Source organism: Blennius ocellaris (assembly GCF_963422515.1).
Source record: "Blennius ocellaris genome assembly, chromosome: 17".
NCBI lineage: Eukaryota > Metazoa > Chordata > Actinopteri > Blenniiformes > Blenniidae > Blennius > Blennius ocellaris.
In genome coordinates this window covers 17,041,860-17,060,273 of record NC_137666.1, presented here as the reverse complement: position 1 = coordinate 17,060,273, position 18,414 = coordinate 17,041,860, and the positions used below count along the sequence as shown (strand labels likewise).

The 18,414-nt window shown below is 41.9% G+C and overlaps 2 protein-coding genes across 2 annotated transcripts; one reads left to right on the top strand and one right to left on the bottom strand.

The window, feature by feature from the left end:
* Positions 1–65: 65 nt before the first annotated feature.
* LOC308142638 (protein max-like) lies at positions 66–9,865 on the bottom strand. Its single transcript, XM_080513147.1, has 4 exons — positions 9,749–9,865; positions 5,238–5,345; positions 2,266–2,389; positions 66–1,293 (listed from the first exon to the last, which is right to left on the bottom strand). The coding sequence occupies exons 1-4, from the start codon at positions 9,782–9,784 to the stop codon at positions 1,109–1,111; spliced, it is 453 nt and encodes a 150-aa protein (XP_080369273.1). The 5' UTR covers positions 9,785–9,865; the 3' UTR covers positions 66–1,108.
* A 4,864-nt stretch (positions 9,866–14,729) lies between these two features.
* Positions 14,730–18,001, top strand: LOC308142316 (hepatic sodium/bile acid cotransporter-like; the record flags this gene model as incomplete). The annotated part of the gene is made up of 5 exons (XM_080512664.1): positions 14,730–15,118; positions 15,647–15,851; positions 16,317–16,495; positions 17,667–17,866; positions 17,946–18,001. 5 exons carry the CDS (start codon positions 14,730–14,732, stop codon positions 17,999–18,001), a joined length of 1,029 nt encoding a protein of 342 aa, XP_080368790.1.
* Positions 18,002–18,414: the final 413 nt, after the last annotated feature.

Sequence of the window (18,414 nt, the reverse complement as noted above, 5' to 3'; positions counted from 1 at the left end):
CCTCTGGGAGGCCTGTAAACACAAGAGCATTAAAAGAAAACAAAAAAACCACACCAAGTCACAAATGCATCCAAAAAGGATAAAATAGTTTTATTTATAGTCTCATAATAAAGGTTTGCCTTAACTTGCAAGACAACCGTTGGCAGTATGTACAACATACCTGTAATTTCCATGGAATGGAACCAACAAATAACGATTACGCAAACAACTACCTCACCTCTGCAACGAAGAAGAAAAGAGAGAAACGTTCCCAGCGCAGGCAAATATTTCAAGGGAAGGCTTTTCTCTGCAGACCTGACACCACTGAAGAGTATACAGTATTATTTATGTACTAACACACTGAAAGGGACTTCCATCAACAGAAACAAAGTCACTGCCCTTTAACTGCATTGCGTAACATTCAGTAACAATCCAGGGTTTTTTTCTTTTTATGTTTTTGACATCTAATATCTTTATTTCATGATAGTAAAAATAGAAGGGAAATAAATTGTTTCTCTGAACGACCTCCATCCAAACATGAAGGAGATCAGACTGTGTGTGTGTGTGTGTGTGTGTGTGTGTATGTGAGGCGAGGAAATGTAGTTTGGTGCGTCACTATAAATAGAAGGGTTCCTCTGATTACAAACATTTCAAACACAAAAAGAAAGAAAACAAATTAGCCGCCTAAACTGAATTATAAAGGGTGGGGTGGGGGAGGAGGAGGGGGGGTACCTTGCATATCGGAATTTGTCAAATTAAGTTCGGGAAAAATAGGAGTTTGCTGGGAAAGTCTCACATCTCCAACAGATTGCAGAGGTCTTCCAAAACAAGCGAGAGAAAGAAAAAGAAAAAAAGAAAAAAATCTGTTTTACTTTTAGAACTCTACTAAAGCCTCATACCTCGTCGTCTCTGATTATGAACGGGTTTGAAAAGCGTTGAGTCCTTCGAAACTGCAGAGCTGCCTCACTTTTGGGGGTGGGGGGGTTGAAGGAGAGTTGAAGCGGTTTTATACAACGGGAGCACCTCTGTCCCACCGGTGTGGAGGAGCTGGGCTGGTGGGTGCAAAGAGTCAGTGGAGAGGTGGTGGTGGTGGTGGTGGTGGAGGAGGAGGAGGAAGGGTGGGGGGGGTCTAGCTCAGCTCTGCACGCAGCTTCTTCCTGGTAGGCGGCTCGTCCGGCTCGGACTCGGAGCTGGAGTCGGAGCCGCCGTCGAAGGCGGACACGGCGCTCCCTTTGCGGTTGGTGTACAAGCTGCTGTCAGAAGAGTAGTTGGTCTGGAGCTGAGTGTTCCCCTTGGCCTTCTCCAGCGCGCGGACTGCACACAGCACACAGCACACACACACACACACACACACACACACACACACACACAACACACACACACCGATCAGACCGGAGATCACAACATCATCAATCTGTTCCCACGCTAACTGGTTGTATGATGAGATTGGGGTCATTCTCCTTAGTAGCTGGTTGGTTTTGTGAAAATACAGAGAATTTTATGACATAAATTGTGCACCCCAACAAAGAAACTATTTTAAAGTTTAAATTTAAAGGTTATTATGGCACCGTATTACCAGTTTGGCCCAATCAAGTTGAAATTAAGCTGTATGTGGCCTCTGAACTGTGTGTGTGTGTGTGTGTGTGTGTGTGTGTGTGTGTGTGTGTGTGTGTGTGTGTGTGTGTGTGTGTGTGTGTGTGTGTGTGTGTGTGTGTGTGTGTGTGTGTGTGTGTGTGTGTGTGTGTGTGTGTGTGTGTGTGTGTGTGTGCCATGTTCTTAAACATTTTTAAAAAAAGATATCCATCTATCTATCTATCTATCTATCTATCTATCTATCTATCTATCTATCTATCTATCTATGCGCAGTGTGATCTTCTAATGTTACAGGGTTCATTTTCATCCACTTTTTCCTCTGAGGAGTAATTCTATTCTATTATTCTTCATGGTATTAAGGCAGTATGCAGATTCGGAGCAGCGCCCTCTGGGGGACTGATTGTGAAGTGTTCGTTCCAAAGCATTGGTCACAGAAGAATTAATTAATTATTATAAGAATTAATTTAAATTAAGTGGTTTCCACTGTTTCCACGAGCCTGATACGGCGATCTGCTGCCTCGATTATAATGTGATTAACATGGTGGCAGTAGAACTTCCACAGCAGGGAATGTGTGTGTCTCTCTTCCATCTCAGGTCGGCTGTTAACAGAACATTTGCTGGATGCCGACGTGTCAGATATTTTAAACCGATTGCTTCAGTTTCGATGTTTCTGTAATGACTTCATCTGCTTACCCTGCTGCTCCAACAGTGCATTCTGCTTCTTCAGATCGTCGATGTCTTGCTGGTGGCTGTGGTTTTTCCGCCTCATGAACTGGATGTACTCCGTGGCTTTGTCTAGGATCTGTGCTCGGGAGGCCTGGAGACACAAACGGTGATGGGGATCAATCGAAAGTCGACTAGCTGGTCGTTTCCTCGATCACATTCCTTTTAATTCGACCAAAAGGAATCTTAAGGGATTTCTAAAACTATTGTGTTTTCACTCTTTTGTATAAATTCATAATAGTCTATCTCTATGAAGAGGACTGTACTCGATAGAGTAACTGTGCTTTGAACAATCTTACGGTTCTGGTTCGTGATATTAAGGGAAAAACTGGTTTTAAAAAGAGACAAAGAATGTATTTTGTTCTCGACACCATAATACAATCTTGATTATTTGATTGAGCGATTCAAGGGTATGTGGCTTTTCTCCATGTTTTTATTTTAATAAGTGCTTTTAGTGTCGTTTTTTTTTTTTTTTTTTTGAGATTGTGAGTAATTAAGATGTGATGATTGTTTTGTATGTACAGTCTGGACCCCAGGAAGACGAGCTGTCATTTTGGGATCAGCTAATGGGGATCCTCTTAAATAAACAAACAAAACAGAACAGAAGTTTTTTTTTCAAATAATTGGAAAAAAAACCCAGAACAGATAATTAAATATAACTGGCACATGGTTTTATGGTGCTTTAAATGTTAAAAATTTTACATTTCTGTTGATTAATTAACAAGCTCATTTATGACATTTTTCTTGATATAATCCTAATCCAAAGAAGCACAGAGCAGAAAAGACGTGATTCTTTTCATTGAAATTATATAACCGAATGTTAAATGGAGAAAGGTTTTATGATATTCTTGCTCAAGGACACTTCTGACAGGTGGACAGATGGAGGCTTGAAGATTCAACCTTCAGATTGAGAAACAACTCGCTTGACCATATTTTCTGGACTATAAATCATGTAATTTTTTCAATAACTTGGTCGGTCGTGCAACACATATTAGCAAATTAACCAATACAACATCCATACTGTTGCAGATATTTCCTCTAATTATCCCCTATGGGTGAAAATCAACACGAGGTAACATAGTTATATATTAAAGCATTTTATAGGTGCAGCATTCAACCAAAGGTAACAATGGAGGGATGAGAGGATGTGATTGAAGCCCGAAACGACAATATATCAAACTCCCCCTGTACTTACAATCTCGGACCACGAGATGTCACTGTATGACAAAAAAATAAAAAGGCTGCTACATCATTTAACTAACAGCAAGAGAATCTTCACAGCAGAATTGAAAGTAAAAATGATCAAATGTGCAGCAGGAAACACACAAAGAGTTCGGCGTGTGTGAGAAACTGGAGAGAAGTAGATTATTACCGTCATAAAGGAAACAAAGGCAGCTCACAGTGGGTTAAATGCTGAGGCACTACTTCACAGAATGAAACTACATCTCTTTTATACATCTTTTCCACTCTTTATGACACCTTGTCTGATGGAGTCAAGTTAAAGTCTGGTTAATACGGTAATTACGTTTATCGCTGGCTCATGTCATCCTGGATCATTTCTCGTAAAGCTGCTATAGGTTCAGACTCCTGAAAATTTAAATTCAATGTCTTAAAGTCGGGGTAAATGTTCCTGTTGTGTTCTCATCATTGTTTGTATTGCAGGAAAAATGTTTTTGCAGCTTTGTAATGAAAAAAAAGGGCAATAGTGCATTCACACTGATGTCCCCATGCCCACTGCTTGAAACCAGAAGTGTTAGAAAATGTTGTCAGCTCCTCTGTTATCCTCCTACGCTAAAGGAGTGTCTGTAAGTACTGTGACCTTCTAAATTTCAGCTTGTTCAACCGTTTACACCAGTGGTTCTCAATTATTTTCTGTCACGCCCCCCCTAGAGGACAGAATTTTTTTCAAGGCCCCCCTCCCCCCGAATTGTACTACCATTGAGAACTTGATCATATTTATTTATTTATCTGTATAAACCACTGTATCAGTTGCTGGCACCAGCATTCTGCATACAATCGCCTGATTATCAAAATAAATCTCTATGGTGTGAGGGTTTTTGCACCTTGCGATGTGGTGAGCAACTTTTAAGAGGCTAACAGTGCTTTTTTGTTTACTGATGCCGCGCTGACAAAATGACCGGCTTGTTGGCGATACTCATGGAGTTTACGATGAAAAAACTCCAGTGGCTTACTGACATAACGGGTGTATGGTCTCCAGGTGCCGTCTTCATTTATTTGGTTTCATGCTGTCCGCTGCCAGAGTTTTTAGGCATAAAACACAAACGGGTGTTTCCTCGTTTCCGACGTGTTCACGGTAAACCTAAGGGCGATGTAGCATCGTCATATCTCCTGCTCTTACTAGGTTTATGTTTACTCTCACCTGTTTTCTTTTCCTCTGACGCCTCATCCTTTTTTCTTTTCACTCCTGTCAGAAACTTCTCCACCTCTCCTCCTCCTCCTCCTCCAGCTCTCTACACCGGTGTTGGTGTAGTACTTCTTCTTCTCTACTGGGTTGAACAGGCAGCCTGTTGATTAGTTTGAGCACTGCTGCCACCTAGTGGCTGGAGGCCCCTTTTTTATTGTTCAAGCATGAATAAAGACACTAATACTGAAAGTCGCGCCCGCCTCGCGCCCCCCCTGACACCCCACCACGCCCCCCCAGGGGGGCGCGCCCCACCATTTGAAAAGCACTGGTTTACACTATCGTTTGGTCAAATGCTAACAGATATAGGCAAGCTAAGCTAAGAAAGCGCATCTACTGTTCACTGCTACTTGCTAAAATGTGCAAAACTGGTTTTCTACTAACTTTGTGGAGATTTACTACCTTTGGAACCAGCGTGGTGGAGTTTCCTGGGTGACGTTTAAACTGGTTGGAAAGATGGCCCAAAGGCCGTTAGGCCCTGGGTTTTGATGTTTCAAAAAAAGAAGATGCATCTTCTCACCTTTTCCCCTTGTAATGCAGGCACAGAGTCTCGTAAACCATGAAAGCTGTCTTTGATGTGGTCCCTGCGTTTGCGCTCCAGCGCGTTGTGGTGTGCTCGCTTGTCTGCCTGCAAATAAATACGGAACATTAAGTCTCGCATTGAAAGATGCGCAAAACAAAGTCACTTATTTTACAAGTCCTGTGGGCTACCTAATGCACTGACGTTGCATCGGCGCATGTCATGCATCACTTGTTTTAGCTTCTTGTCAGCGTGATTTGGAATGCCGGAAATCAACAGTCTCCAAGGTTTTAGCCATTGTCTCCAAAAGACTTGTCAGAATTCAGTTTGTGTTGCAGCGACGACTCAAGTTAAGATTGGGGTTTTTTATTTTTGGCTCATGTTGTCGTAGCAAGAAAAGGCCTTTCGAGGGCTCCTGGACACTTTTCCGAGGGCAATGCATATCAAGGACACCAACACTTCAACGTTGGACGTTGGAATCTCCATTAGCTGCAATCACTCCTACGAGGCAGGACTTTAACTTTCCCAATCACGCAAATGAACATGATTTGATCTCAACCATTCCGTTGTATCTCTGTCTGTATGGTTAGTGTCATTGTTCTGCTGGAAGGTGAACCTTTGTCCTCGTCTCAAGTCTTTTTTTACAGACTGAAAGGTTTTCCTCTGAGACTCATATATTTGACGCCATCAATCTTGACAACTCGGAGCAGCTTCCCTGTCATTCCTGAAGAAAGGCATCCCCACAGCATGATGCTGCCATCACCATGTTTCATCATGTGTTCAGTGTGATGTTCAAGACATAGTTTTCAGCCACACGTAGTGTTTTGTCCAATAAGCTCAGTTTGGGTCTCAGCTGACCAGAGCAGCTTCCTTGACTTGATTGTGACAAAACGTGGAAAAGTTCAAAAGGCAAAAACACTTTTGCAAGCTACTTTAGGTGATTAGTTAACGATCGCGTCCAATTCAAGATAACATATCAAGCAGGCGACTGACAATCGCTAAGCCCAAAGTCACACTATTGACAAACACTGCTGCTTGGTGCACTGATCAAAACAATGAGCTTCCATCGGATTTAAACCAGTAATAGAATGATCAGAGGCGAAATGCAGCTATTCAATCAATCAAACCTCTGTCCATACATGCACAGAAAGACACATTTACACCTACAGCACTTTAAGGGCACACATTACATGCACCTTTTTAGATTGTGGGAGGGAATCACGTTTTCAGTGGCTGTTTTTAGCCACATGCTGCAAGTGGCCATGTAACAACCCCAAATAGACACAAAACACAGTCCAAAGGCCACATGGAATATCTGCAGTAGCAGAGTATGAAGATGTGGAAGCATCCGTTAAACACAACCAGCTTAGACTATTTAGTCCAAGTTTACCGTCGCACCAAGTTGCAGAAACATACAAAGGAAATGTGTCGGATCAGGAAAGTGCCGTCACGGCCGAAACTCAACTCTAAGAAATCTAATCAGGGATCAAAGATTGTGATTGGTACGTCTTGTGGATCCGTGAGAGTACGACACACTACATCACTGTGCCGGTTGGTCAAACAGATGAAACTTTCCACACTGATATTTAAAATACAGCAAATCCTCCATGTTTTCAGAGGTGATCCTCTCTCAAAGGGAGAACTTTTACAGAGTACAAAGGAACACAAAGAACTACTTGTTAGAAGCTTCCAGAATAATTAAAGTTAAAGTCATGTCGCTTGTACTGGTCTCTATATTTAGAATCTGTTCTGCTCACATGGTGCACACGGGCACCACACTGGATACCTGCGCTCAAATCAACGATTTTCCATTTAATAGGGAACAAATGTAGGAATCGCTATGAATGCAACCGATGGCAATCGTCATGAATAAAATGGTGATTTTCAGTCTCTGACCTATGCGATTAATTACTAATGCAACTATCTGCTAATCACAAGGCAGAACTGGAATATATGTCTGCATGTCGACATGGTGAAGATGAGAATGAAGAAAGATGATCGAAGTGTCTTTGAACCTTCAGGGTCATAGGGTCTTTGGTCTGTTTCACAAACTGCTGATATTTTCACTGAAACATCTGGAGAACCACAAACCGGACCGGTTGGAGATGACTTGCAAAGATCCGCAAAGAACCAAAAGTTCAAATTAGGGATGAACTATAACTATCGGTACCATTGAAAATTGGCCCATTATTGGGGAAAATGACACGGTTGAGTCAGATAATGACAATTTTGCTTATCACCAGAGCTAATTATAAATAGCTACCGTTGCCTTGGTTTTGCTCATCTTTGCTCTGACCGCCGTCACCAGTGTGTGAATTTTTCACTGTTTCCAACAAAGACAACAGGATTGCAGTGTGCAATAAATGTTCAGCCGAAGCGCCGAGAGGGGATCAAAAGTCTATCGGTTTCAACACATCCAACTTTATTAGCCATTTCCCCATCAAAATGACGGTATATGGAGAGAGTATGAGGATGTGAGGCCAGCCAGCCACGGAGAAGGCGTCTGGGGCATCTCGTCTTCTGCCTAACCCTATGTCTGTCACATTATTTTGATAATTCAGAGGAAAGAGTTATGTTAAATCCATCATTGCTCACTACAGCTTTGTCTTTCTTTACCTCACGCTTGTATATAAACCATTGAAAATGTAATTGTCACCAGCAGAAGTCATTGCTTTGTCGAAACAGGAAACTGAGGCTACAGTTGACACACGACCACCCGAACTGGACCAGAGAAGGTCTAAAGAGTCTCCATTTCTACAGCACTTGGTGTAAACACCATGAAAAGCTGGATTTAAAGACCACAGTGGACCATCTTGTGATGAAGACTTCCAGTCCACAAACATCAAACCATCTCAAACTAGTTTCTGGCATCACATTAATATTGAAACTAAATATAATTTATATGATGAATCTCTTTACTACTCTATATACACTTAAACTAATATTGGTAGTTTGACTGTAACTCAAAACCATGTCACTGTACACGCATGCATAATTCTTCCAAAAACAAAATATAAGCACATTTTCTCATATCTCTCAACATGTGAAATACATGACCAATTCTAAATAGGAAATAAAACTGATTAATTTGCAAAAACAGCACTGTTATAGAGAACAAATCTCAAAGCACACAAACAATGAAATGTGCTTAAGTCCCCATTTATGCAACCTTTCAAGTTAAAAACGCATGTTTCCACCTTGGGGGTTGTTTAAAAAAAAAGAAAAGCAGTTTCAGTGGTTCCGAGCACCAATGTCATGTAAACAAACATCTAAAATCAACACAACTTTTCCGTTTTCAACTGAAAATCTTCTCGCGTAATCAGACCTGAGTGTGTTTTTATCGCATGTTAACCGAATATCACACATATATGAATAATTGCACTTCATAAAGTGGAAAACGGACTGTTGAGTGTATATGTTACCATGGAGACAGATGTTTTGGGGGAGAGTTGTTCAAATGAAATATGCTTTGATGTTAAGCTATATTCGCAATTGAAGGATTAACCATTCTGATAGTGCATGAATGGCGTCGCTCTATTCGGATCTGAAGCTGGAGATCCGGCTTAATGACAGAGGGGGAGGGGGATCCATTGATTTGTGACATACATGACCACCATCATGTCCTGACCTGACAGCACACATCAGAGAATGAATAGCAGCATGTACAGGACGTGTGTGCAGGGGAAAATAAAGACAAACATGAAAACCTGAGGGAATACAGGTGTACTTTGCATGCATGTTTATGTGTTTGAGTTGCGATTCATTGACCAAATCCAATGTGCAGGGAGGCCGAGCCACACCAGACAAACGTGATGGAGGAGGAGAAATCGACTCCACTCAGGCACGTTGTTGCTGCATCAGCTGTGTGTGAGATTCCACACAGTATAGTGATCAAAACAAGATATTGGATCCAAACATACATGGAGGGAGAAGGACTATCTCCTTGTTGTGTTTCTGCAACAGCTTCCTAAATATAGCTTAAATGAATTATAGCTGCATGCAGAGTCGAGGCTGTGTTTTGCACCAACAGGAGAAATCAACATTAAAGACAGATGAGACATTTGACATGTCGGATTATGCTGCAGCCTGGTTAACCTCGCTGAATGGCTGACCTTGCTCGCAGCTAAACTCGCTTGTTGTGTTTCACCACATCTGTTTTCTCCTCGAACAGGATATTTTTAAGACCGCATTTCGTGTTTTATGTCGTTTGGAACAGACAGACCGAGCTCTGACATCTGAACAAACAAGTTTGACTCACGATGATCGATCCGAGAACGATCAAGGCGAGTTATAGCATCACAAAAGAACGTGAATATATTCCCCATACTCTTTTCGCGTACAATCAGCCTCCAAAAATTATCCTCTTGATCAGCTTTTCAGACTCGTTCTGTTGACATCTAGTGTTAGCAGACGAGCTAAGGAGCTATCAGGCTAGCTGCTGCGCTCGAGACCGTCAAAGTTTTGCTAACAAGCCGGGGCTAGCTACTTGTGGAAGAAACTAAAACACGTACATCGCTGTCGACCTCGATGTCATCGTTTTCGCTCATTCTTCGGTAAAAGGGGCAGCTGTCAGAACAAAGTGCGAGAGGGCAGACTTAATGTAGTGTTTCACGGGGCTCTGCTACAGCAGAGACATGACGATCTCAGCTCCGACACACGTGATGCGCCTACACATGGACGGGAAAACACGCACTGCGCAATCGCGAAGACGCAGGGCTTTCTGGGAAATGCAGTCATCATTCTCAACTATTTACTGCAGTTGTGTTTGGATGAGTGAATTGTATGAACTACACTTCCCAGAACGTTGGACGCGCCCACTAATATATCTCATTTATCTTGTACATCTTCCAAACAATATTCTCCAGAAAGACCACAAATGTTTAATTATCCTCAAAATCATCATGTTTTTTTTTAGATATGGGTATAATAATCTGCAATCAGCACAGACACAATTGCACAACTATGTTTGATGTGTGGGTGTGAACTTTAAATAGAGATGATATGAAGGACCAGAATGTATTGTTGTTTAAGTGGGCATTGTTATCAGGGCTGCAGCCCTCACTCAGCATATGATTATGAGGCCAGATGGTGGCCCAGCTCTCCAGCTGCCCTCCCCCCATCTCCCATCCATGGCTGCCCATTTGACCTCATGATACCATTGTGAAGCCCCAGATATGACATCCGAAATAAAACTTCAAATTGTCGACACAAGTTAATCTTTAACCATAGGACATTCCCACATACAATGACATGGCAACAAATGAGTCATTTGTGGCCACAAGTAATTTTGTAATCGTAATTTGTGCACATGAAATTGTATTTTTAGGGCATGAAATACAGGTTGAATGCAGAGTTGACCTGTGGCCACCAGGAAAACTGGGCCTGAGAAAGAGGTCAGAGCATGAAGAGGAACAGCACGAACCAATTAATCTTTATTTCGAATATACAGACAGAAAAAGAAGCATCTATAGACGTTAACAAACCAGAAAACGTTGTGGAGGGAGACTTGGGCCACGTGGAACTTCACTTTTCAACTATGATGAACCACTGGAGCTGCAGGAACTATTTAGAACTCACTGGCGGTGTGTTCAAAGCTGTTTACCACCCATCTCCTTTAATCTGCATGAGATGGTACATGAGTGTTGCGGAGATTCAGCTTTGTGAAGACCTTGGCTCATAAAAAAGGTGGAGGAAATGAGCGGGAGGCGCTATCTGTAGTTGATGGTGATCCCATTCAGCCCAAGTTAGTCAACACAGTGGTGGAGCATCTTATCCTTGTTCTCTACGAAGAAAACCCCACACAATATCTAGAGCAAAGGTTACTAATGTTTGCCTCACCCAATGTGTTATTATTCTTTGTATGCAAGTTGGGTTTTTTTTCCCAAAAGAGAGTAAGTAATTATTATAGCACGCAGAAGGCTTGAATCTATTATTAGATGCTTGGTGTACTTATCTGGCTTTGGATAAAGTTAAAAAATAAAGTGAGCAGGATTAATTTAGATTATTTTCGAAATAATATTTTTTTTAATTGTTTGTTTAACATCCCCCGGGAATCTTTAACCATAGGACATTCCCACCTACAGTGACATAAGTTTCTGAAGAATTAACCTGTGTTGAACTGTATGCACACACACACACACACACACACACACACACACACACACACACACACACACACACCACACAAAAACTTTTATTCTTGAAGAGTCAACAGGAAGTTGTGGTTTTGATTTTGGAACATTGTTGCAGCTTGACGCCGAACTCCTGCAGCCTCTCGCTGGTTTATGAAGTCAGATGGTGGCAGGAGCCAGAGGGGACACAGTCTGATGCTGCAGCTGCTGAAGGTAAGACTCAGCCTGAGTACACACAGCCACTGCTTTCTACTACATGTCTGCAGGCATGACTACAGATTCCACTGAAACAGTAATATTACTGAGAATATATTTGGTTTGCAACCACACACTGATGAATCCTGAATAGTTTCTGAGCAAAAGAGGTCAATGGTGATTTACAAAGACATAATGGAAATACATAAGAAAACTATAACAAACTGTTAAATGTAGGGTTACCTTTAGTCTTTAGTGTCTTTAAAAACTCTAAACTTTTAGTATTCTCTCCCTCAATAGTCAGGGGTTGCCTTTTCTAACGAGTATACATGATGTAAGTAACTTCATTGTTAAAGATATTAATCAAGAATTCACTATTTTAATATACTTAGCATATGCATCAGATCTGAATGGAAATGCTTAAAAGAGTTTTAAAATTAATTTTGTGACATGTTGCTTTAATAGAAACTTTACTGCACTTAAGTTATTGAGCTACTACTAATACATTTTTACAGGAAACAATTGTCGCTGTTCTACAAAAACAAAAAAAAACATGTAACAGTTTGATTTAACGGAATGCTGTGATGTAAATCCAAGTTGCCCAGTGTTTTTCTCCACTAGAGAAGGCCTGCCATGAATACCAAGTGTTTCATGTCTTTTTAGTGGACTGGACTTTGTTTTTCAGTCTGACTTTTTACATAGTAACTCCCCCCACCACCACCACCACCACCACCATACAGCCGGAATGCACACATAGTGTACAGGCAAAGGGTGAGTTAAAGATGGTAAAGAAGCTTCCACTTTGCAACAAAGACCAGAGTGTTTCATGTCTGAATTGCAAGAACCTTTATTTGTAAAGCACGTCCCTGCAACAGAACAATTCAGAGTATAATCATGTAAATCAGAACTTAAAAAAACCAAACACATTATCATATATACATTTACCACATATTAATGTAAACAGTAGTTATGTCTGAAAAGGAAGAATCAAAGTTTTTGATCCTTCCAGATTCCTCTATAGTCACATTACAGTCAAAATGTATCCAAATGTATTTTATTGGGATTTTATGTGATAGACCAATGCAACATGTTTCATAATTGTGAAGTTGATGCTTTTCAAAAAGGTGAACCTCTATGGAGCTAGATCCAGGCCAAAAGGTTTGTTTTCAATATTTTCCGATTAGGACCTTTTTTTTTCCACATTCAAATCCTGTTTTGAAGTATAAAAAAAAAACCTAACCCTAACCCATATTTATTCAGGTTCAAACTTTTGGCCTTGTTCTGGCATGGGGGCGTGGCTTCCACTGAGAGGGTTGTGGGATTGTGAGTGACTGCATTGCAGATTGTGTTGCCTTCAGGAACAGTGGGTACTTTGAAACATGTAACTTAATATGCTCCCCATAGAATTTTCTGGATGATTTAGGGAGCCGCTACAGAGGAGCTGAGGAGCCACATGTGGCTCCAGAGATGCAGGTTATGGACTCCTGGTTCAGGTGGACGACCATCTCTCGTTAGGCTTGCAGTTGAACCGCGGGGAGCTTGTTTAACCCTTTACACCCTGCAGCAAACTTCTCCACAACTTTGACCCATCTGGTATGTTCCTTGGTCTTCATGATGCCATTTGTTCACAGATGTTCTCTACTGAACATGCGAGGCCTTCATAGAACAGCTGGATTTATACTGCGATGAACACTGGTGGACTCTATTTACCAATGAGGTGACATCAGAAAACACTTGGGTATGTCACAACTCGTGACGTGTGGTTTTCCAGGATTTTGATTGGCTATCATGGCTTCACGCTTCTCGTTACACTGCCCCCTACAGGTTTGGCTGCTCATAGTAGCTCTGAACCAGGTGTATATGCAGGTCCTTGTCAATGAAGATTTGTTTGTAAATGTAGAGGGGGAAATATCCGTTTTTGGAAAAACCCGGGTACGTGTAAATGTGGCCTTTGAAAACCTTTGTACGTCACAAGAAAAAAATGGAATCATGGGTCATTTTCCTTCCATTTCTCGTTGTGTTGGTTTACCACATGAAATCTGAATACAATATTTTTTCAGTTGTGGTTGCATTGTGACAATATTTGTAAACGTTCAAGAGTTTTGAATACTTTTACAAGCAACTCTTGTACATACATAAATACCCAGTGCACTCAACAGGTATCCAGCTTCTCCGCATCCCCTCCAGCCATGCCATCGCCTCGTGCCATGGCAACCAGGCCCGCGTGACAGAACCCTTAACTACACAATAAAAACATACATTGCCTCCTCTTTCGAGGAACAATGATGTTACAGTTTTCATCATGTGTCGTGATGTAAACCCTCGAAACACACAAAACAAACGGCCTATAAATTCCTCCTTTGTCACGAGTGTTGCCGGCCGGTGGTGAATCTGCTTGATCTGAAGGTCACAAATTCTCCCCTTGTGTTTTCTCCTTAAAGAATTAGTAGTTTTGCGGCAGCGTGTGACTTTCAAGCCCAGCCCCGGAAGGTCACTTCAAATAGTAATTTCCCTTTTTGGGGAAACACAAACAATCAATTAACCTAAATGTTTAATAAAAGAATGATGAATCAGCGTTGAAGAACCACGGACAATCAGCTGGTTCGGACCACATCTGTCTCTCTCTCTTGCGCTTTCTCTCTCTGAGTGACATCTGTCAAATCTGCCATGTTTTAGCACAGAGCGAAAAATCACTGCTAATTCATCCACTCATCAAATTTCACTATACTTTCAGAACAGAAAAATCTACAAATAATAAATATTTACTATCTTTTACATAAAAGTGAAAAAGAGGTTGGATTTTTTTTTTTTTGGGGGGGGGGGGGGTGAAGTGTTCGATCCAATCAAATAAGTGTCGGTCAAAATCTGGGAGGTGCCAGATCCTGTTCCGGCAAGATTCGGCCTAAATTAAGCTCTGGGTGCAGTTTGTGTGTCGAAGTCTTTGGTTTCAGAGAAGGGGTCTCCTGTCTTTCTTTAAGGCAAGGAGGGAGGAAGGAAAAAGTCTGGGGACCAATGACATACACGAACAGTGTCCAGTAGGAGCTGAAATCTGTTTGAAAGAATATATTATATTATAAGAGCATTATTGGATAATTAGTTGAAGATTTGGGTTTTTGTGTGGCAGGTGAAATCCTCTGGACTCATACAGCGCTGGAATAGAGCCGCCATGAATGTGACAGACGTCTATGAGGGACAAACTCGTTCCTTTCATGAAGGAAATACCTCTGATGTCGGAGTCCTGAGTGTCGACCCAATTGACAGATCCGTCGACGTGGCCCTCAACTGCTTTGTCGTCGTCGTTCTCATCAACACTATGATATCCCTCGGCTGTTCGATGGAAGTCTCTAAAATGAAAGCCTACATCCTCCAGCCAAAAGGAATCGGCATCGCGCTGCTGTCTCAGTTCTGCATCATGCCCTTCACAGCGTTCACCCTGTCCAAAGTCCTGCAGCTGAGCCCCATAAAAGCGGTGACTGTGCTCATCGCCGGATGTTGTCCTGGAGGAACCTTATCCAACATTTTCTCCTTGGCCCTGAAAGGGGATTTGAACCTCAGGTAAACCTTAACTACGGATTCCTAACTTTAGAAAAGAAATGATCGCAGGAAACTGAGACCCAGAACTGAACACCAGATGGCAGCGTGTGCACAAACTGCTTTGATCCAGCAGTGTAACAGCGTTACCTCATGAGCTAGCATAAAGCACGGCGGCACATGTCATGCACTCAGATTTCTGCAGAAACTGTGCAGCCGGTGATGCAACTGTCTGAAAAACCTTGCAATTGATTAGATACAATAATGATTGATGAGCGTGAACTGTGTGTGTGTGTGTGTGTGTGTGTTTATCTTGTCTTGTCTTGTCTTGTCTTGTCTTGCTGTGAACTGATGACCTGTCCAGATTGTTTTCTGCCTTCATAAATAGTGACCTGGGATTAGCTCCACTGGATAGATAATTTATAGGTTTTTATGCTGTAATTTCATTCATCTTTATGTTTCCATGTATGTGATATTCTGCAATTCCTTTTCATGCAGTTAGTAATGTTTTTTTTTTTTTTAACTAATTCCATGTTTTTCCCCCCTTGGCAGCATTGTGATGACCACCTGCTCTAGCGTAGTGGGCCTGGGTCTGATGCCTTTACTGCTCTTCATCTACAGCCATGGTTTCCCCGGTCTGGAAAAAGCTGTGCCGTACGCAGGCATTGTTTATTCTCTTATCATGACCTTGTTTCCTTGTTGCGTCGGCATTGCCATCAATCACTACAGACCAAAGTACTCACCTTATATCAAGAAGGTAAGACTTCTCAAAGGGCAGCCAAAACAAAACTGATCATTTAAGCAGATATATGGTTTGAATAACACCAGAATATCAAGATTTTCACAAAAGTGGAAATTCAGAAAAAGTCCAGGTACATATAACAGCTGAAAAGTGTTATAGGAGGGACTATTCGGATGCACCCTGTGTAATGCTTCAAACCACGTCAGCACAACCTCTGAGTTGATGCACTTCAAGACAAGGCGAGACCCTTTATTTGTCCCACAATGTTGAAATTTGCATGATTGCAGCAGCAAATTAGCAATAAAACAGTAGCAAAAGAATAAGAACAATGACAATAAGCTTTATAAACAATAATTTAAAAAACAAGATCATAACCATGACAGTATTTCATGATAATGTTGGTTTGTTACAGTTCTTTTATCTAAGTAAAAAAGTAAAATGGACTGTTTTCCCACTTTTGTGTTTCCTTGCTCTCCACAGGTCGGAGTTTGCATTTTGATTATATCAGCGGTCATCATCTTCGTCCTGTCTTATATCTCAGTGGGACACCTGCTGTGGATGATCTTCACTCCAGATATTCTCATCACTGCGGCTCTGCTGCCGGCCATCGGCTACACACTGGGATATTTGTTGGCTTATAAATGCAGATTCAGTCCAAAGTAAGTGAAGCTATAAATAAAATGGTCTAAATGTCACACTGCATGCTCTACTCGTGTGTAGCACTCCCAACGTCTGTTCAAAGTGTTTTCATGCTTCATGCAACAGGGAAAGGTGCAATAAAATATACGCTTAACCTGAATTTTTCAGCTGCTAAGGGAAAGTACAAACTCTACTGGAAAGGAGATTCAAAAAAGGAACAACAATTGAGGGATTTTCAGATTTCATAACCCACCAAAGTTAACAAAACACAAGGGCCCGGTTGTTCAAAACTCTAATTTAACCACTGGTTAAACCCTAATGGCCTGTTAAATTCTTAAATTTGGTTAAATTCTTCACCAGGCGGTTGTCAGGGAATGCAGGTGGACCCAACTCAGACTCAAGAAGTATCGTAAAAACCAGGTTTATTGTAGCAAAAGTCCATGGAACACAAGGAAAACAGGAGCGACACGATGAGGAGACGAACCTACAAAGACAACCTAGGGAGAGCGGTTTAAATAGACAAGGGGTGGACACAGGTGGAACACAACAATAGGAGCTCACAGAGGGAGAAGGCCATTGGCTAATTGGAAACATGAGGTGAGATACACAGGGGAAGACACAGAGACCTACCAGAATCATATAAAACCATGACACTTCCCCCCGATTGACAAGATCATGTTTATGTATTGCCTCCAGGGCCTCATGTCGAGTAAGGACATTTGCTCCTGCAGTGCTGTCCACCAGATTCATCGAGTTGTTAAGACCTTTGTTTCCAGCGGTGCCTCCTTCCTTTTGTCTACCTTCAGGCCTCGTCATCTTGCTTGAAGCTTTGGCGTTCACTTCACATATGTCGAGTGGCGTTTAAATAATCATTTAGGGTGATGTAAAGATCAAGTGGAGTCGGGGCTCCCAAAAGCACGTCTACTACATTCTGAGCCCCTGCTTCTGCCAAAATCTAATTTTTTACGTGACTTTTGTTCGAAGCGACTTTTAGATACTAAAGAATTATTCGGTGTCGCAGTTCATGTTTTTTTGTGAGTGGAAGGCCCCCGTTTACAACGAGAACATTTCAAGTGAACACTTATCGATTTCGTCTCAGAAAAGTTTGACGTTTACATGACAACAAAGTGGCGATTGATGTTCAATTTTTTCAGATGATCAGATCATAACTGCAGGCCGATCTCTTTCCAGATGCTGCAGAACAATCTCCATGGAGACGGGATGCCAGAACCTCCAGCTCTGCACAACCATCCTGAAGGTGAGCTTCGATCGGGCGGTGATTGGACCCATGTTCCTCTTCCCCCTGGTGTACGTCACCACCCAGTGCTGCGAGGCGCTGTTCATCGCCCTCTGCTTCAGGTGTTACGAGAGGCACAAGTCACCGGTTGCAGGTAAAGGCTCAAAGACGCATAGAAGTCTGCATCTTTTCAGTTTCAGACCGGACAACAACATTATTTTTACCCTCCACAGATGAATCGCACCTGGACATTCAAGTCATACCTCCCGAGGAGGTGAAACAACCGTGATGGCTGATGAGGGACGCTGTCCGTCCCTTCCTCAAATCCTTCGAAAACTTCGTGACCGTGTGCAGCAGCACGTAGAAGAGGTCATGAATACAAGTGTTGTCATGATATGGACGATATGGGGGGGTGGGAGGTGGATTAGAGTTCTACTTTGGGGATCAAAAAGTTGTTTTACAGCCTCCGTGTGCTTGTTTTGAAGCTCTGGTGTCCCGTCTGGGCAATGTCCACTTTTCGACACATTTACATGACGGAATACTCACCTTCAAATGCTTTGGTCTATTTTGATCAGTGAGTAAGTAATTAATTGTGTCGTATTCAGGTTATTGGGAGGGCGAACATCAGAAGTCACGGCAAAAATACTAAACACACAATTCTGGTGCATAATCAACCTCTCAATTGATTTAATTAAAACAGCA